This window comes from Carcharhinus amblyrhynchos, chromosome 14, assembly GCF_965287045.1.
Source record: "Carcharhinus amblyrhynchos chromosome 14, sCarAmb.v2.hapA, whole genome shotgun sequence".
NCBI classification, from domain to species: Eukaryota; Metazoa; Chordata; class Chondrichthyes; order Carcharhiniformes; family Carcharhinidae; genus Carcharhinus; species Carcharhinus amblyrhynchos.
Window position 1 is genome coordinate 42,566,549 of NC_137337.1, and position 21,242 is coordinate 42,587,790.

General features: G+C 40.0%; 1 protein-coding gene across 1 annotated transcript in view; it reads left to right on the forward strand.

Moving 5' to 3' along the window:
• daam1a (dishevelled associated activator of morphogenesis 1a) overlaps positions 1 to 21,242 on the forward strand; it is an 88,332-nt gene that overhangs the window by 51,263 nt on the left and 15,827 nt on the right. The window contains exons 17-19 of the mRNA XM_080202793.1: positions 4,969 to 5,053; positions 19,045 to 19,151; positions 20,915 to 21,003. Of these exons, the coding sequence (XP_080058919.1) occupies positions 4,969 to 5,053; positions 19,045 to 19,151; positions 20,915 to 21,003 (281 nt within the window). The remainder of the gene's footprint in view (positions 1 to 4,968; positions 5,054 to 19,044; positions 19,152 to 20,914; positions 21,004 to 21,242) is intronic.

Here is a 21,242-nt window from a genome sequence, read left to right on the forward strand (position 1 = left end):
TATGGCACAGCATTTCAACAAATTGAAGATAACCAGGCAGTCTGAATACAGTTTTTATGTTTAACAAATTAATTGGAGTTCTTTGAACAAGTAGTGTGCTGTGGATAAAGGGGAACAGGTAGATATAGTGGATTTTTGATAAGATGTCACATCCGAGTTCATTGTGGAAAATGAAAGCTCATGGTGTATGGGGAAAGATATTGGCATAGAATATTGGCTACTGAACAGGAAAGAGTAGGCAAAAATAGGTAAGTGGCATTCCCTTTGATCCTTTTTAAGCATTGGGACAACATTTGCATTTCTCTAGTCCTCTGGTACCTCTCCTGTAGCTAGTGAGGGTTGGAAAATCAATCTCTGAGCATCTTCTATCTCCTTCGTAAACCTCCTCCAGCGGCCTTGGAAACATTCCATCTGCCCCTGACAATTTAGCAACTTTCAAGGATTCCAACCCTTCGAGTACTACCCTCTCTTGTGATTATCCTGTGCAGTATCTGTGTTTTCCTCTGGACTACGATATCTGCCTCATTCTTTTCCTTTGTAAGCACAGAAACAAAATATTTATTTAAAATCTTCCCCCCCATTCTCTGCATCTATACACATTTCCTCCTTCATCCCTGATGGGTCCTGCTTTTTTCTTGGTAACCTTTTACCATTAAATTAAAATACCTTTTGAGTTTTCTTTATTTGCAAATCTTTTTCCATGCCTGCTTTGATTTTTTTTTACTTCATCCATGCACTTTCTATATTCATTTAGACTACCTGCATTGCTTAGTTCTTCTTACCTATTGTATGTTTGAGGAATTATTAGACAAGTAGGCTTGTATCTGCTGGAGTTTGGAAGGGTTGATCTAAACATACAAGAACCTGAGGAGTCTTGGCAGGCTGAATGTGAAAAGAATGTTTCCTTTTGTGGAACAATCTACAACTGGGGCCTTTGTTTAAAAATAAAGGATGTCCTATTTAAGACAGAAATGAGGAGACATATTTTTCTCTTGGGGTCATGGGTCTTTGGAACACTCTTCCTCAAAAGGCAATGAGAGCAGAGCCCTATACTGGGGGTAGGCAGGAATGTGGTGTTAGAGTTACAACTGCATCAGCTGTGATCCTGTTGAATGGTGGAGTAGGCTTGAGGGGCTGAGTGGCCAAAATGTGTAAGTTTCCAATTAAAAAAAAAAAGGAGGATGATAGCTGAATTTTCTTGGGATGTGGATGTATTGGGCAAAATCGTCATTTATTACTCATCCTGAATTGTCCTTGAATACCTGCAATCTATTTGGTGTAGTTACACCTGCAATGCTGTTAGGAAGGATTTCCAAGATCTTGGCTCAGCAAATGGAGAGTATATGTCAATCTGTTTGGACAGATTTAATGATGCTTTTGTTTGTGATTATTGTTTTAATTAATGATGAGTCGCAATTAATACAATTCACTAAAATTACTGTAATTCTGTTTCGGTGTGCTACACACCAGGTCACATTACTGAAGCAATATTCTACATGGACCTCTTTTGCTTTTGCTTTTGAGATGCTGCTTGATTTATAAAACAAAAAAAACTATTGTGGAATACCTGCAAAAAAAATCTCATTGGTTGACGGCTGATGCTCTTTGATCCCATTATGTGGTATTGATAGTAGACATCAAATCAAAACCTGCAAATAGGTTAAACAGCTGGTTTGTTGAAAGAATGAAAGTCACAATTTTAGTTTGCTTCCATGTCGGAGTATTGTAAAGTTATGGTTGCATTTGTGGTATATATGTGATAATTTCTGCATTTTGTATGGAGCAATAGGTTTTTGATACTGTGACATACTTGATAGATCTGTGCATTTTAATTATCAATTCTATTAACACCTCATCAGGAAGCTGTTAACCATGAAATAGCAGACAGCTGTAGTTGACCTTTCCCTCTGATATCCAGCAGTTATAATCTCTCAGCTATATGCAGACATTCAATCTTTATATAAAAATTATTAGACTGAGCAATTGAGGTTGTATGTTTTTATTTCAGTATTATTATTTATCCCTGAAACTGCATTTTCAGAAAATGACTGTTTGAAGAGGGGGAAAGTGGAGTAAATTAATATCCAAAGCATTCTTTAGACCAGACTTATTTTTGAAATTACATAATCAAGTTATATTCACTACGTTATGTTTCATCAGTTGACATTCATCGCTTGTACAGAGGTGTGTTTTACAAAAATGGCTTGGCACTGATTTCTGTTTTGACCCATCAATTTCATTAATATCCTGCTCTGTTTGTTTCCGTGATGTAATAGCTCTGTTGTAAATGCAACCATCTGAAGGTCATGGCCAGTTAAGCTGTATCTATGTAGGTCAGGTTGGTAATAATATTCAGCATTTGCAAATGATTTTTCATTGAGCCTTAAAACACGTTATAACAATGTTAACTCTTAATTTTTTCAAAACATGTCAATATTAGCTGCCTTTTAAATTTGTTAATTATAAAGCAAACCAATTAATCTCTTGGGTAATTAGGTACCACTAGCAACCAGACTCCATTATATTTTTGACTGGAGAAGATTGTCTCCTAGCCCAGTGCTAGCATGATCAATGTATTCTGTTGAGAAGTTTATTTTTTTTGTTGCCTATTCTTGCTTTAGTTGAGGATAGTGGCAGCTTTTTTTTTTGTGGAAATGAGTATGAAAACATGAACATTTGCACTAGTTCATGATTCTTGTCAGAGTATTCATTTGCTTATAACATCATCAAACCTCTGGTTTTGCTATTATTTGAAAATGACGGTTTAATGTGGCGGCCAAACTCTGATGTTTACCTGAAGCCAGCTCCCAGCTGCTTTTGCCTTTCCTTCACTACTGTCAGAATAATTAAAACCAAGGAATAAGAGTCTGCACCCGTTGGTTAATTGTCAGTGTCAAAGAGATTGTTTGAAAGTAATTGAAACTTATCAGACTGAACATATACTTACGCTGGAACAGATTAACCCAAGATTTTTCTGGCAGATTAAATAATTAGATCTCATGTATGTACAGGAGCTTCATGATGATCCATATATTTTCATGCCAGTTCTCTTTTTAGTCTACCAATATAACAGCTTTTGGGAAATGTGGACAGTAATTTCCTGTTGCTAGCTGCCTTACACTTTAATAACGAAAAGGGCTGCTAACTATTTTTATAGCAAAGCCAGGCAATTGCTGAACTCCTTTTTGAAATGGTGACCCTTTTGGATGTCATAATCAGAGCTATCTGTCTTTGGAAAATATGTACTTTTCCATTACGTGCACTCTGTGTGACACTAGTTTGATGTGGCTATGTTGTCTTCCAGTGAACCTTCAGCACCCTCTACTGCACTGGTATTAAACTTTCTTTTTCATTGCCAGCCATCCTTATGGCATTCCCCTAAATGTCCAGGCTGACTGAATTCTGCCGGGAAGGGGGTGGGGAAGAAGCATTGGTAAATCAACAACTCGCATTTGTGTAGCAACTTTAATCAATATAAGTGTATTCAACAAACAGAGGTCTGACATAAGTATCCTAGTTATCTAAGTGTTCCAGGATTGAATGTAGGACCAAGGAGATAGCATCTGCCGTGGACCTGTTGTGGTGACAGGTGAACTGTAGTGGCAATTTGGGAGACTGGAAGGGCAGGAGTTTCCAGATGTGTTCCTAAGACTGTCCATTGGAGCATTTTAAAACACAATGTGACAGAGCTATTTTGGACATTAAGTCAGATGACAAAGTTGATCAAAGATTTTTTTTAAACGAGTGCTTTAAAGGAGGACGTGAGTTAGAGGTGGAAAGGTATGGTGAGGGAATTCCAGAGCTTGGGACCTAGGCAAACTGAAGGTGTGGTCACCTAAAGTGGAATGATGCAAAATGAAGTTCAATAGCTTAAAATTTGATCAGTACAGATAGCAGGTTTGTAGTGCTGAAGGAGATCAGAGATAGGAAGGGTGAATCTGTGGAGGGTTTTGAAAATTAGGATGGAAGTTCGATTGGAAGCAGGTGCAACTTATGGAATATAGGGGTGACAGGTGAATGTGACTTGGTGCGAGTTGAGACATAAAATAGGATTTGGAACAACTTAAAACATGGTCAGCAGAGCTTTGCATGACCTCAAGTTTATAGATGTTGGAATGTGGGATACCAGCCAGAAGCATAGTCCAATAGAATATTGGAGTAATCTTAGTAGTTTTGTTGGAATAATGATATTGAAGGCTCAGTTGTTGTCAATAAACAGAAGTTAACGTAAGTGTCCTAGTTATCCAGTGTTCCCGGGTTAAGTGTATCACCAGGGAGATGGCATCTGCCATGGACCTGTTGCAGCGATAGTGAACTGTAGTGGCGATTGGAAAGCAAGAGGGCAAGAGTTCCCAGATGTGTTCAGGAAACCCTTGCCTCCCAGCGTGAAACTCCCAACCATCAAAGAAATTAACATCTGGAGGAAGATTGCAATGTCAAACCTGCCCAAAAGAATGGAATGAAATGCTCTAGTTTTCAGACTCTTATGACACTTAAAATTCTTCTGGAAAGATTGCGCCCAGTGGTTTGGTGATTTATGGGTTCCCTCCTGACTATCTGGTTGACAGATTTGACTTTTATGTTGTTGTTGAATGTAACAGAATTATACTCTCAACTTGTTCATACTCGAAGTGGGATTTGATCTTCCCAGACCTCATTCTGATTGTGGCACACAAAGCCATCAATCAAGGGTTGTTCTAAATGTAGGTTCCAAGTTTGAAAGTACCACATTCTAATTGCTGCATATGCTTTAGTCTACATTTCAATCAAAGGTGACAGATCTAACAAGTAGTTCGAGGGGGGGAAAAAGTTGAGGTTGTTGGCAATTGGAGGTTTAGCATGGAGAACCATTGCTAATTAATTATGAATGTAGAAATATAAATTATTTTCTTTGAACCAGCTAAAGTGTGTATATGATAAATTACATTACCACTACTGTTTTGAATTATGTATCTATTATCTACTTAGGCTAAAGCTATCCAACGATGAGATAAAACGTGCTATTTTAACAATGGATGAACAAGAAGACCTTCCGAAGGACATGCTTGAACAGGTACTATTGGTCATGAAGCATGTTGTATTAATATATATGTACTTTAAAGTTTATTAGCCATAAGTAGGCTTACATTAACACGGCAATGAAGTTACTGTGAAAATCCCCTGGTAGCCACACTCGTCTGTTGGGACAATTTAGCATGACCAATGCACCTAACCAGCATGTCTTTGAGACTGTGGGAGGAAACTCAGGCAGACATGGAGAATGTGCAGACTCCACATAGACAAGTCGGGAATCGGACCTAGGTCCCCGGTGCTGTGTGGGGCTAACCACTGTGCTTCCCTACACTTGAGTGGTGCCGCCTCCATGGTAATTTACATTTTGAATGTGAGGGGCCACCATGCATAGATTAATCTCTACCATGCCACTTCGAATGAGCTGCTGGAAGTATTGTTGTGGTGTGGTAACCAGAACTGTGTACATGTCGTTCTGAAGGGTGCAGTGGGCTGCAGCAGGCAACCTTTGTTGCAAGTGACACTGTTTGCAGTGCTTGACAAGGCTCTCGATGCAGGCATCAATGCCAGGCCACTGTCACACAACTTCTGCCGAGCATCTTCATCTTTGAAGTGCCCAGATGAGCACTGTGTAATTCCACAAGAAATGGCACTTCCCCTGATACAGGGACAACCACTCTTGCTGCCCAGAGTAGGATGCCATCTTGGCAACTCTATTCATCCTTGCAGGTAACAAATAATTTCATTCCTTTAGAAAGTGGCTCATTGAACCAACCTGTAAGTATCTTGTCTGTTTGGACAGAAGTGGATCCCGACTTGTCCAGTACCTATTTTGCTTCACCAAGACTGGCAACATGCCCAAACCTTTCAATGGCATGACAATTTCCTGTGGTACTTTCTTGTAAAAGTAGGTGGCTAAGTGCTTTGCATTTGCTAAGACCCCCAGCCAGCTTTCCATACAGGTTTTCAATCTTTGGGATTGGATGTTTATCCAGCTTGATTAATTGTTAACTTGTAATCACCACTTGTAATCTGAGTTAATGCAGTTTTGCTATTTTTAGGATTGTCCCCTGGGATTTCAGAGTAGGGTTTAATTTAGCTGCGTCACAGTCATGTGAATGGGTGAAGCTCGCTTTACAGAGATATATTGGTTCATTTTAATCTAAAACTACCATTTACTGTTTGGATTACACTTCTTCACCTTATAAATTAGGGGAAGTCACTTCACATGTTAAGCCTCCAGGAGAAAAACAACCATATATATTCCTTTGTTTACTCTGGCTAGTGCTGAATGTCCAAGTTCAATATGGGAACTATGGATGCCTCCCATTCCAAGAACTGCACTGATTGGATAATGCCCAGTTCTTCTTATCTTCAGTATTTACTTTCTCTCCTAAAGCATGTAGAGTCATAGAGGTTTACAGTATGGCAACAGGCACTTTGGCCCAACTTGTCTGTGCCACCCTTTTTTTTAAACCCCTAAGATAATCCTAATTGCCTGCATTTGGCCCATATCCTTGTATACCCATCATACCCATGTAACTATCTAAATGCTTTTTAAAAGATAACATTGTATCTGCCTCTATTACTATCTCTGGCAGCTTGTTCCAGACACACTCAAGCATCTGTGATAAAAGATTGCCCCTCTGTACAGTTTTGTATCTCCCCCCTCTCACCTTAAACCTTAGCCGTCTACTTCTGGATGCCCCTACCTTTGGGAAAAGATATTGACTATCTACCTTGTCTATGCCCTTCATTATTTTATAGACCTCTATAAGGTCACCCCTTAGCCTCCTACACTCCAGAGAAAAAAGTCCCAGTCTATTCAGCCTCTCCTTAACTCAATCCATCAAGTCCTGGTAGCATCCTAGTAAATCTTTTCTGCACTCTTTCTAGTTTAATAATATCCTTCTTATAATAGGGTGACCAGAATTGGACACAGTATTCCAAGTGTGGCCTTACCAATGTCTTGTACAACATCAACAAGGCATCCCAACTCTTGTATTCAATGTTCTGACCAGTGAAACCAAGCATGCCGAATGCCACCTTCACTCTGTCCACCTGTGACTCCGCTTTCAAGGAAATATGAACATGTACCCCTAGATCTTTGTTTGTAACTCACCCCAATGCCCTACTATTAACTGAGTAAGTCCTGACCTGGTTCAATCTACCAAAATGCAACACCTTGCATTTGTCTAAATTAAATGCCTTCTGCCATTCGTCAGCCCACTGGCTTAATTAATCAAGATCCCGTTGCAATTGGGAGATAACGTTCTTCACTGTGCACTATGCCACCAAACTTGGTGTCGTCTGCGACCCTACTAATCATACCATCTATATTCTGAACCAAATCATTAATACAAATGACAAATAAGTGGGCCCAGCACTGATCCCTGAGGCACACCACTGGTACTAGTAATACTAGTCTCACCATAAAGAATTGAGAGGTTGCCTCTGGATCCACACAGATCTTCGCATGCAGGCCTTTTATTTTGCACAATTCATCCTTGAAGGCGCACTCATATTTCTTTATTGGTTCAAGCAGTCCTCCTTCCCACACTTGGAAAATCTCAGTCCAGTTTAACTTGATTTGCTTATATCAATCGTGGTCGAAAATAATTGGCCCTTCACCTGTCACTATGATCACTAGGAGTTGGACAGACGGGTGCATTGAAGTGCCCACTATTCTTATTGCTTCTCCAGTATAAGTTGTTTATTTGGCTGCAGTACTTTTTTCTAATTGAATTGTTGGACGACTCCTCTCAAGTACTGATATATATGCTCAACTATCACAGTAGCTGATTCCCTGCATCAACTTCCATCTTAAGAGACTTCCCATTTACCCAGAGCATTACAGTAATAGGGGCTATCTTGCCCTCTTTTATATGAAAACAGTGAGAGATTATTTAAATCATTGTTGCTAGACTCTTCTACATTGTATAATGACGCATTGTTTAATCAGCTACTCAGGGTAGCGAGGTGGTACGATGGTTAGCACTGTTGCCTGACAGCACTTGGACTTGGGTTCCGTTCCGGCCTTGGGTCATTGTGTGGAGTTTGTAGATTCTCCACGTATCTGCATGGGTTCCCTCCAGGTACTCCAGTTTTCTCCTGCACTCCAAAGATGTGCATGGTGGATTGGTCATGCTAAATTGCCCCTTGGTGTAGGGGGATTAGCGGGGTAAATACATGGGCATAAACCCTGAGTGGGATTGTTGTCAGTGCACGTCAGTGGGCCAAATGGCCACCACCTGCACTGTAGGGATTCTATGTCCTGACTTGGCACTGCAACAATGCCTTAAGTGGCCTCTCCTATGACCAAAAAAAAGTCAACTCCCTTATGCCTGCTGAATTCAGGAGCGTGATTACCTTTGTATTGATAACATTCCATTTCAAACTTTGCAATCACCGCCCAAGATGACTGAGTATAGAAAACCACGCTTACTAGGGCGATCCCCAGCCTGCTCTTCGATGTATTTCCCTGGGCCGCGTAACCTTTACTCTGAAGATTGATCCTTAAAAGGGGCAATCAGTACAGGTGTGTTCTGCATAATTTAAAAAAAATTTCTAATGAGCAAAGCTCTGAAGTATTGTGAGGTGGCTAAAGATGGTCTTCAAGACAACATGGTGGATTGGGAGGACTCATCGTGGCTGAAATTTAAAGCAAAGAAGTGCAAAATGGTAGTTTTTGGTAGGAGGAATACAGAGAGGAAATTCACTTTCCAAAGAGAATTGAGACTGCTGTGTACTCTGTTTCATGGAGGTGTGGCTCATCCCTGCTTCACCATACAGAGAGAGTCGAGAGGACGTTTGAAAGAGATGCTCAAAATCATCAGAGGCCCAAACGGAGAGAAACTGTTCCATTGGCAGAGGGATCAAAAACCAGAGCACACCGATTTAAAGTCAATGACAAAAGAACCAAAAGTGACATGAAGAACTTGCGCAGCCAACGGTTACAATCCGGAATGAAGTGTGGTGAAAGCATATTCACTTGTGGATTTCACAGGGAAACTGGATAAATGCTTGAAGGAGGAGAAATTTTGAAGGGCCACAGGGCAAGGAGTGCAGCAAGCAAAATTGCTATTGTATTAAGTGGCATAGACTGGGTAGGCTGAATGGCTGGCCTACTTTTGTGCAATTTTCACTATACAAAGAACAAAATCAGCCTGGGAAACAGGCCCTTCAGCCCAACAAGCCCACGCCGCCATCTCAACACCAGTCCACCTCTCTACCCATGACACCTGTCTAATGTTTTATGGCCATCCAGATTGAGGGAAACTGATTTAGGGACAATTTATTCCTGCCAATCAGCCTAACAGCACATCTTTGGGGTGTGGGAGGAAACCGGAGCACCTGGAGAAAACCCACGCAAGCATGGGGAGAATGTGCAAACTCCCACAGACACCAGCCCAAATCCATGTGTCTGCACAGCAATCAGCGATAGTCACTGAGCTGTTGTCTTGCCCAGTATCTTGTCCAGTTTAGGCACACACTAACGACATGAAGCACTAGGCCAATCTCGAACAACCAAGAGCAGCCCCAGCATGACCCATTGCGTGTATGCCCCTCGTTGGACATGAGGTGGACTGACTTAAAACCTGTGAATGAAAAGAGAAAAAACATTATTATCCTACTATACCTGTTTACATTACCAGGGACACCCCAATGCTAATGACCCTTATTTAAAAGGATCTCCTATATCCACCCATCTCCAACTCAGTCATGTGCCTGTCTAAGTTACTGTTAAAGGACTTTAGCGTGTTTGCCTCCACCACCTTACTTGGCAGAGCATTCCATACCCCCACTACCCTCTGTGAAAAACCTCCCTCTAATATCTGTGTTGTACCTCTCCCCCCTCACCTTAAGTCCATGGCCCCTTGTCCGACGTGTCTCTATTATAGGAAATAGCTTACCTCTGTTTACTCTATCTATACCATTCGTAATCTTATATACCTCTATTAGATCCCCCCTCAGTCGGCGTCTTTCAAGGGAAAAGAGCCCCAATTTCTTCAATCTTTCCTCGTACCCCAGTCCTTCCATACCAGGCAACATCCTGGTAAACCTCCTGTGCACTCTCTCCAGAGTCTCCACGTCCTTCTGGTAGTAAGGCGACCAGAACTGGACGCAGTACTCCAAATGCGGCCTAACCAACGTTCTGTACAACTGCAACACTAGACTCCAGCTCTTATATTCTATACCCCTTCCTATAAAGGCTAACATACCATAGGCTTTCTTCACCACACTCTCCACTTGCACTGCCAACTTCAAAGACTTGTGCACTTGCACCCCCAGGTCTCGCTGCGTTTCTATACTCCTTATGGGCTTACCCTTTAACATATAACTTCCCCCTACATTATTCCGGCCAAAATGCATCACCTCACATTTATCCGGATTAAACTCCATTTGCCACGTATCTGCCCAATCAACCAGCCTATCAATATCCCGCTGTATTGCCAGACACTTCTCCTCACTGCCTGCCAATCCAGCCATCTTTGTGTCATCAGCAAATTTGCTGATCACACCACCTACTCCCCCTTCCAAATCATTTATATACATTATGATTGAAGAGGCCAGAATTAGATGGTGCAGATATGAGTTGTGGGGCTGGAGCAATTACAGAGAAAATGAAGAGCAGGGCCATGCAAGGAATGAAAAATAAGATGAGAATTTTAAAATTGAGACATTGCTTGACTGGGATCCAATGGAGCTCAGCAAGAATAGGGGCGACGGATGAAGGAAAATGTGGGCAGCAGAGCTCAACATGACATCAAGTTTACAAAGGATAAAAATAGATCGTCAGGGAGTGCATTGGAATATGTCCAGAGGTGACAAAGGCATGGATGAGGGGTTCAGCAGCGGACAAGCTGATAATTTCTGAGACTGAACCAGACCGTTTACAACTTTGAGTTGATGGCTAGGGAGTGAAGTTTGCATTGGGGATTAAAGACAATGGCTTTAGTCTTCCAAATATTTATTTGGAGGAAAATTGTCAGATTATCAGCCTGATAACTTGGCAATAGTGAAGAAGTCAAGAGAGGTTGTGGCAAGGTCGAGCTGGGTGTTGTCAAAGCATATATGAAAACTAGTGCAATGCTTTTTAATATCTCCCAAGGGGCAGTTGAGTAGATAAGAAATGAGTGGGCCAAAGATAGATCCTTGGGGAGCACCAGAACTGATGCTGTGTGTGTGGAAAGAAAAGCCATTGCAAATGATATTCTGGCTATGATCAGACAAAAATGGAACCAATTGAGTGCAGTCCCACCCTGTTGGTTGATCATGGAAAGGCTTTGGAGGAGGGATGAGTGGACTGCTGTGTCATAGACTCTTGCAAGATAGCAAATTGAACTAGGACAGATAATTTACCTTTGTTACTGTCGCTATTTTTGACTTTGATCAAAGCTATTTATATACTATGGTAAGGGTGGAAATTAGATTGGAGGCATTCATTCATGGAGCTCAGAGCAATGTTTTTTCTTCAGTGACTTTTGGAGAAAGGAAAATGCTTGAATTTATATAGCGCGTTTCACAGCCACAAGATATCTCAAAGTGCTTTACAGCCAATTAAGTACTTTTGAAGTGCAGTCACTGTTGTAGGAAATGCGACAGCAAATGTATGCTCAGCAAATTTTCACACAATGTGAAAATGATCAGAAAATTATAAAAGCAAAATACTGTGGATGCTGGAATCTGAGAGAATAGAGCCAACGTTTTGAGTCTGGATATGTTTTGTAAAAGCATAATATTGCAGATGCTAGAGATCTAAAACAAAAATAAGGTGCTGGAAAAATCTGATCAGGGCCGGCAGCATCAGTGGAAAGAGAAACGGTTAATGCTTCAAGTCACATATGTCTCTTCAGAACTGAAGAGAAGTCGAAATGTGTTTTTGTTTGGAATATGAAGGTGAATGGAGCAAAATCTTTTTGCTGAGGTTGATTGAGGGATAACTTTTGGCTGTGACCCCAGGATTAATTCCTGTGTTGTTCTTCAAGATAGTTCCATGGGATCTAATGCATCTACCAAGCAGACAGATAGATGGGGCTCCCGTTTAACATCTCACCCAAAAGATGGCACCTTTGACAATTCAGGGTTCCTTCAATACTGCATTGGAGTGTCAGCCTGAATTTTTGTACTCGAACCCTGGAGTGGTGTTTGAACCCAGAACCTGAGTGAGTATGCTATCACTGCACTAAAAGCTAGAGCCTGAAATCAATTGGTCCAGCCTATTTCCAGATTAATTGGAGCAGTAAGTGTGGTCTGTTAACAATCGCTATTACATAACATTCATGGCACACAAAAAGAACAGACCATTTGGCTGAATTGTCCTCTGGTGATTCTGCTCATCAGGAACATTCTCCCACCCTATTTCATTCAACCGTTTCTTTCTGTTCTTTCCTCCATCATGTATAGCTAGCTTCCCCTTAAGTGCATTCAAATTATTTGCCTCAACTATTCCATGACGTTCCACACTCTAACCATGCTCTGGGTGTAGTAGTTTCTCCTGAATTATTAAATTTATTAGTCAAAATCTGACTCGTAGTTTTGGACTCCTACAATTGCAAGCACCTTGATGCATAGTACCTGCAGCTTCCCCGAATCAAAAACGTTAACAAGCTGGTTCTTACTACTTGCATTACACTGGTATACCGTTTCAACTTCTCTCCAAAAAAGGAATTATCATCACCAATTCCATGTTTATTTTTTCTTCTAAATAGCAATGTAAAGGGTACAAAACACTCCAATACGTGTTTACGGCATGGTGGCACAGTGGTTTGCACTGCTGCCTCACAGCATCAGGGGCCTGGGTTCAATTCCCAGGTTGGGTGACTGTATGGACACATGTTCTCTCCAAGTTTGTGTGAGCTTCCTCTGGGTGCTCCGGTTTCCTCCTCCAGTCTGAAAGACGTGCTGGTGCATTGACCCGAACAGGTGCCGAAGTGAGACAACTAGGGGAATTTCACTAACTTCATTGCAGTTTTAATGTAAGTCTTAACTTGTGGCTAATAATAAACTTTAACTTTTCTAAGACGCAATCTGCATTGCTCTAATCACGAATGGAAGTTTGATCTTTTTCTCTCGATTTAAAACACGTGTATGCAGAAGTTCATTCAAACACTGGTTTTCATGTTGATGCAGAAAAATGTCTTGTGAACAAGATTGATAGAACTGGATTTGCTAACGAAAGTAATCAGATCCAGTTGCAGCAGTGATTGAAGTTTGAGACTTGTTGGCTGGCTCAGAGATAGAAAAGTCATGTGTTAGAAATGTTAAATGTTGAGTAAGGAATGAACATTGCTTTTATAGTAGTAATAAATTTGGTTGTTGCACTGTGGTTTGTGTATGTCCTATAAAGTAATGTTTAGCTTTTCAAATTAAAATTTCCCCTCCCCTACCTGTAAATGAAAATAGTTACAGCCAGAAAATAAATCCAACAATTTAGTCTTTTATTAGTCTTTTATTTACTAATTGGTTTTTTGTTTATTTAATGTCCCAGACACTCCTACATATCCCTGAAGATTTGTAGTCATTTCAAACAGCCATATGTTTTTCCTATCCGTAATCAGTGAACTTGTGTCCCATGTACCAACCCATTTCTACCTGTATTTCTTACTGCATTTCCCAGCTCTTCACCAGCAGAGATATTACAAAAACATTTGTGGGTGGAGATAGAAATAGCATAAATTCCTGAGGCTGGATGTGGGCTCTGGTTAAAGATTGAGCCACTTCTGGCAATGTTGTAACAAATTCCTGTCATGTCCTGTTGACTTAGGTAAAATTCCTAGGCTGCTTGAGAGCTAAAGCTGGTGCAAGCACTGTAAATGGTGGATAGGAGCAGACATTACAAGAGGTCACAGATGTACTTAAAATGAACTGGAACATGGTCATTGCAATTTAATGTAGAAAAGTGTGGAGGGATTTGAACAAAAAATGAAAGTTAGTGAACTAAAATGACAGTTTTTAAAGGGATGCAAGAACCAAGACACCTGGATGTTCAGATTGACGAATCTTTGGAAGTGGCATGACACATTGATACAACTGTTTATTTTTTTTAAAGCATATCTTTGTCTTTATAAAAAGACATATAGAGTCAAAACCAAGGAAATTATATTAAATCTTTATAAATCACTGGTTAGACTTCAACTGGAATACCACGTCCACATCTGGGTACATCATGGGCATGAGGGGTTGCAGAGGATCAGAATGGTACCAGGGATAATGGACTTCAAGTAGTTCTGTAATCTGAGTTTTCTACCTAAGGCAGAGGAGGTCCTGGGCAGAGTTAGCAGAATTATAGTGAATAGGAAGAAACTGTGTAAATAAGCAGACATCAACCAATTTGAGAATTAACAAAACAAACAAGCAGAAAATGAGTAGTTTACAGTTATGATCTAGAATGGACTGCCTGAAACAGTGATGGAAGCAGATTCACTAGTAACTTTGGAAAGGAGGTTGGATCTATACTTCTAAAAGAAACATTTGCATGGCTGTGGGGAAAGCGCGGGGCAGTAGGGGGAGAGATGTATTTGGATAGCCCTTTCAAAAAAAAACCTGACACGGGCAGAATGAACCGAATGGTTTTCTTCTGTGCTATATGATTCTATGATGGTTACTGTAAATCAGAATTTAGCTGTTCTGCATTTTGAAGTTGGTAACTAAATTGTTATTTATAAAACAATAATTATTTACAAATGGCTACTAGCCTGTAAGGTTGGAACAATGTAATCATTGAAAATGCTATCCATTATTATAAAAATACCACTTTTTTAAATAGGAAGGAATAGATGCTGAAAATTTGTGAAATCCAATTAGTTTTTGGCATTGGTACAGTAGAACACTTTTAAGAAAATTGTTTTCCTGCTGCTGTGGTCTGACTTAACTTTTTTCCAGTGTCTATGTTCAGGTCTATTCAGCTATGTTCTTATTGGGATGACTAAATGAACATCACTTCGGGGAAAGGAAACACATTTGGATTTTTAGTAGTGCTACTCTATGGAATGGCATTTATTAGGTTGTCTTCAGCGACCGTGTAGGGCCATCAAACATTTCTAGCAAGAGGAGAGTATAAAAATTTGGAAAAGTGAAATGGAGTGGCGTTAACAGCTTACAACTATCCTTTATTAAAAGTATTTTCATTCTCTCCATGTGATGTGTCAAATGTTTTGTAACCAGAACTATATGCATTGAACTACGCCTAAGCCTTTGTAATTAAGCTGATGACTGGGAAGTGCACTATAATAGCACAGCATGACGCACCAGCTGGGCTTTCCTTCTTGGAAGGAAATGCTAGGTGGTGTGGCTAATATCAGGAAATTGATTTGAGGGACTTTTGCAAAGTTGCTACCATCCTCCCACTCCATACCACAACAGAAACTTATTAGCTTTGCCACCATATAGAGCCTTTTGAGTTTTATTTGGACGCGGTTGATTGTGTATCAGTCCAGATTTTTTATTATAAATCCATTAAAGTTGCAGGCCTGTCCTAAATTACACTGAAGCAAGTGCATTCCAGTGTTTGCACATCACCCCTTCCATGGTAGCAGAGTAAATGTCGCATTGTAAAATGTCATGCAATACACTATTTTAAAAAAACTTACCAGCAATTACTTGGCACTATAATGAAAATTTAAGTTGGAAACAAGGGCCATTTTTTAAGCTTAAAATTTCAAGCGAGCCACGCTTTACTAAGGGCAAACCTTTAAAGTATATTAGTGCCAGATTGCTTGACGTTGTATGTTTGGACAATTTTAAGATTTTCTTTGCATTTGTTTGTGTACCAAAACTAATATGTGCAATAAAACTGCCAATAAACCAAGTTACTTAGAAATGTGTACGTTAAGGTTCATTTCAAAATTTGATACATTCAATTTGAAAATTGTTGATAATAAAAGGTTAACACCATATTTTAATTAGTCTTGCACTTTTTTAAAGAAGTTCTTTACGGTGGGTTTGAATCTTTTGATCTGAAATACAAGACCTCTTTAATACAGATAAGTGATTTGTAAAATGTTTGCGTAGTGGATTATGGATTGCATGTGGTTTACAATTATTTGAAACTATGGACAGCTTTTCTGTTCGTGTTTGACATATATAACATTGCTTTAGGGTGACAGAAGCTGGCTCGTTATTTTATAGAAATCTCCTAGCACCTTAATCACTTCTCTTTCATCAATACAGCTTCATGCTGCCACATCTGACTGCCATTAGGCAACAGAGTGGACACAGCTGGTTACGGTTTAAAATGTGAACAAAATAAAGTAGTAGTTCTTTCAAGCTTGCGTGAATTGGGAGCTTTGTAATATAGTCCAGATCAAGGGTCCTCATTCCTTAAGATGAAGGAAAGGCTTTAAAAAGCACCAGTCACTACCAACTGTTACCAGTTACCCAAACCAAGTAACTGGAGAAAAATGCAATTTCGTAACTACTTCAAGTACTAAGTTCTTTTGTAAAATATTTGTATTATGGGCCTTGGAATCTACTGATGCTTAGATCATTAAGGTCACAAGTTAAGGTTAAATTGTCTGAACCAAAGTCTTGGATTATATAAAGAACAAAGAACAACACAGCACGGGAAACAGGCCCTTCGGCCCAACGAGCCCGCGCCGCCGTCCCATTGTCTCAGTGACCTATTCATGATTTTAGTCTACGCCTAATGTGCGAGGATCAGGGAGGTCCAATATAGGGACAATTTGTTACCCAATCAATCAGCCTAAAAGCGCATCTTTGGGATGTGGGAGGAAACCGGAGCACCCGGAGGAAACCCACGCAACCACGGGGAGAACGCGCAAACTCCCACAGACACAGGCCCAAATCCATGTGTTCGCACAGCAACAGAGAGAGCCTCTGAGCTGTCATGTTGCCCTCGAGATGGTCCAGTTTAAGCACACTAACGACATGAAGCAATAGGCAACTCCCGAAGCAACATCCAAGAGCAGCCCACTACAACCTGCCGCATGCATGCCCCTTGCTGGTCAACAAGGTGGACTTAAATGCCTGTGGAAACAAAAAATTCATTATTAAACAGGCAAAGACTGTAACATCCCTGAGGCAAAAACGTAATCCCAAGCCTACAATGTTTAGTAAGGCCTGTTATAACCCCCTATATGTAGACCGCTCATGTGGCTGTCTAAGTGACTCTTAAACAACCCTAGCGTGCCTGCTTCCACCACCTTACTCGGCAGTGCATTCCACACCCCCACTACCCTTTGCGTGAAAAACTGCCCTCTAATATTTGTCTTATACCTAGCCCCCCTCACCCTAAGCCCGTGACCCCTCGTTCTATCCATTTCTAATAGCGGAAAAAGCTTACCACCATTTACTCTATCTATCCCCTTCATAATCTTATAAACCTCTATTAGATCCCCCCTCAGCCGACGTCTCTCAAGGGAAAACAGCCCAAGTTCGTTCAATCTTTCCTCGTAAGACAGCCCTTCCATACCAGGCAGCATCCTGGTAAATCTCCTCTGCACTCGTTCCAGGATCTCTACATCCTTCCGGTAGTACGGCGACCAGAACTGGACGCAGTACTCCAAGTGAGGCCTAACCAACGTTCTATACAACTGCAACATCAGACTCCTACTCTTATATTCTATACCCCTTCCTATGAAGGCTAACATACCATACGCTTTCCTCATCACATTCTGCACCTGCACCGACACCTTCAGGGACTTGTGCACTTGCACCCCCAGGTCTCTCTGCGTATCTATACTCGGGATACTCCGGATGTAAAAAAAAACCTTTGGAGGGTGCTAAGGGTCTGATACAACTCTGAAGTGAAAAGAATTAGTGACATTTGGTCTAAGAAGCTTATTGGATCTTTAACTTAAAATTTCTGTAAATTAACTCGGGCCTAGATTTTTGCTCCTGGTTTGGTGCAGCAGAGATGGGAGAACTCCCAGTTCCACAAAGTCAACTCTCAAAATGGTTATTTGGATGTCATATTTTTGGTTTGGGAGTGCGGGTTGGGATAGAAGTTGGTGTGGCAATCTTGGAAGAATTGAGGAGAATGCTGGGTGTGGAAGTGGGCTGGGCAGAAGGCCTACCTCAAGTCTATGACACTGTGCCCAAAATATTTTGAAAAAACAAATGAAACATCCTCCCCTCCCACTCACCAAATGCACTCCAATCCCCGTTTACCCCAACTTGTGCCCCACCAACATCTTGTGGCCCCTCGTTACTCAGTGCCAAGCCAAACTTCCCACTGTCACCCCATAGCCCTTTCTAATCCAGTGCCATCTTGGTATCAATCATGTTCCCCACCCATCATGGGCAGACCTTGGGAATCATGTAGAGATAAAATTAAGTTCTAATTCCCTATTGCAGACTTAACTATATTGAAAAAACACTCATTAAAAACCCATTTACTACATTTACATTCTTTCAACTAAGTAACAAATATTTAATTATAAATGCATAATCCTTATAACAAGCATTGCAACATTAAACAATCTATAACCACTTGCAGCTATCAATCGAACTGTGAAATGATTTGCACCCTACTGTGGTAATGGATGGTTGTGAAATCAGTCACTTGGCAATAATCCAGTAATGGAAACACTCAGGTTTACCTCAACAGATGAGTGAAATAGTAAGGTTTTTTTTAACAATTAGGACAGGACTTTTAAATGCCTTGACAACTCCTTTTGACTATCCAAACAAATCTACAAAGTCCAGATCTGCTCTCACCAGGTCTATTCTGTGCATTTGTGTTTTACACCCTAAGACTATCATCATCCCTTTTCTGTGAACGCATCTGATTATTTAAACAGCTGCCTCTAAAATGTGCATGAATAAAATGTGCCTCATCCCATCCCTGCGCAAATGGGAAGTGCTGTGTTTGGGGATGAGACTTGGGATTTTTGTGCAGTTCTATTTTTCTCACGATGAAGAGGCTCTTTGTTGTGATGAAACTCAGTCAATTTTTTGAATGTTTCTTCACAAACTTAGTAAAAACTAAATTGAGATATTCAAACTGTTATAAATGGTTTTGATAAAATAATTTGTACTTTTTACAGAAATGAATTTTGATTTTCTTTTTAGCTGCTGAAATTTGTCCCTGAGAAAAGTGATGTTGATATGCTGGAGGAACACAAGCATGAAATTGAGCGCATGGCAAAAGCAGACAGATTCTTGTATGAAATGAGTAGGTATGTACATCAAAACAATGCAACCAGAAATCATAGGAAAAGTAATTAAATGGCACAGAGCTTTTGTGTCAACATGCTGTTCCCTATGCTATTAGGACATGTATTTTTGACTGCAGATTCCCAAGTGGAAATCTTTGTGTTAGCTAAAGAGGTAAATTGCAGGGCACGCTTCACGGAAATTGTAATCTGTTCAAATTTTTTTCATTTTGGACAGAGAAAAAGAAAAAGACGGGTTAAAGGAATGATTTGATCTTGGTAGAGACCAATAACATTTTTAAGTAGACGTTCAAAATCTTAATTCTTTGCTAGGAGAATACAGTCACAAAATTCCAATGTTTAAGACAGAAGATTTTTTCCATATAAGAATTAAAAAAGGAAACATTAAATACTATCTACCCTTCATGCTAACATCAAGAATTGATGCGTTAAACATGAATTAATAGACAAATTGTGATTGAATATAGATGTATCTAAAATATGTTTTGCAAATTAATTGAGCAATCCACTCAGATTTTTGCAATCGTGTTCACTCTCAAAGTCCTGAACACACACTTTCTCCCAAAGCATTTCAGTTCCTGTCCGTTTAGCAATTGGCCTACTCTCTAGCCAACAGCAGTGCATAACCAACGCAAGGTCCATAGGCGCATTCTTCACCATAAATGGCACACATCTGCAGAACCTGTTTGACTTCATCTGAGAGAGGCCCATCAATGTCACCATGAAGAAACAACAACTGCTGCAGCAAATTCTCAGGCTTCTGGATCTGGATACTGCCTTCCTCAAGTCTCCTTCACCTTGCCTGCACTCATCAACTTGTAATGTCCAGTTCAGACTGACCTGTGTTCTTCTATGAATTTTTAAACAAGTTCTATTTGCCAGAAATTTTGGTTTCCAAACTTCAAGTTTGTTTTCATTTTGTTAGAAACTGAGTGTCTTTTTCATTTCCCTGCTCTTTCCCTTTCTGTTCCCTTTTCAGTTTGTTTTTAGTTATGATCTGTCTTAAAAAATACAAATTAAATTTAAAAACACAGATTCTCTCAAGAACCTGAGCAAAAATTTAATGTGCTAAAGCAGTTGTATTTCTTTTAATAAGTCAAAACTTCCTGCAGTCAATAGAAGTGCTCAAATGCACAAAGGCTTTGTTTTGTTTCTTGAAACTGAACTATAGTCCGAAGCAAATGTTTTTTGTACTTGATATGTTAGATAGTAATTTTATTTGGTAATGTTATAAATCAAAAGACATTAGATACATTTCTGATTTGACACACTGGAGACTGGCAACTGTTCAAACAAATTACTTTAAGGAATAGACTTGTGTACAAAAGGGGTGAAATTTGGCTTCAGTGGGGGTGAAAATGAACAGTGACAGATTGCTATCAGTTTTAGAGCCTGCCCCCATTCTCCTTTTTCATTGAAGTTGAAAGAAAGAACATTTTTTTTGGGTGCATGTGTGATTAATTTCATTTTGTGATCAAAGCTGAATTTCACACCCAAAGACATAAATAACTGAAAGTAACAGGTTGATTTTAGAACTCCCTTATTTGTGTGTGTAAAGGATATTAGTTTTGCAGGTATTTGCTTTAAAATACATTTTTAAGTTTGAGGATGTCACGCCCTAAAGTAAAGTGTCATTGGTAGAAAGAATGTGCACCTTCACGTGGAATGATCTGATTTGATTGCTTAGTGATAGTACATGTTCCATCTGAAAATTGTTGTCAATACTCTGTTCATGTTTACATTGTTTTTTTTTGCAATTTCATTAGAATTCCTCACTACCAGCAAAGATTACACACCCTGTATTTCAAGAAGAAATTTGCTGAAAGAGTTGCAGAGGTTAAACCAAAAGTTGAAGGTACATCTTTTGCTCTTATCCTCTTGCTGTACAATGGCTTTTAGCTCTGTCAGCATTTAAACAAGGTAAAACAAGCATCGTGACTTAAAATCAGCAATGAAAAACTGTTGTCGTTCTTTCAATGTTGCATGTGGCAAGCTTATGCTATTTATATTGTCTAGCTATGTGTTAAAATACTGCCAGTAGTCTTGCAATAAGCATATTTTTATTTAGCATATACAATTTGCAACATTCAGCGA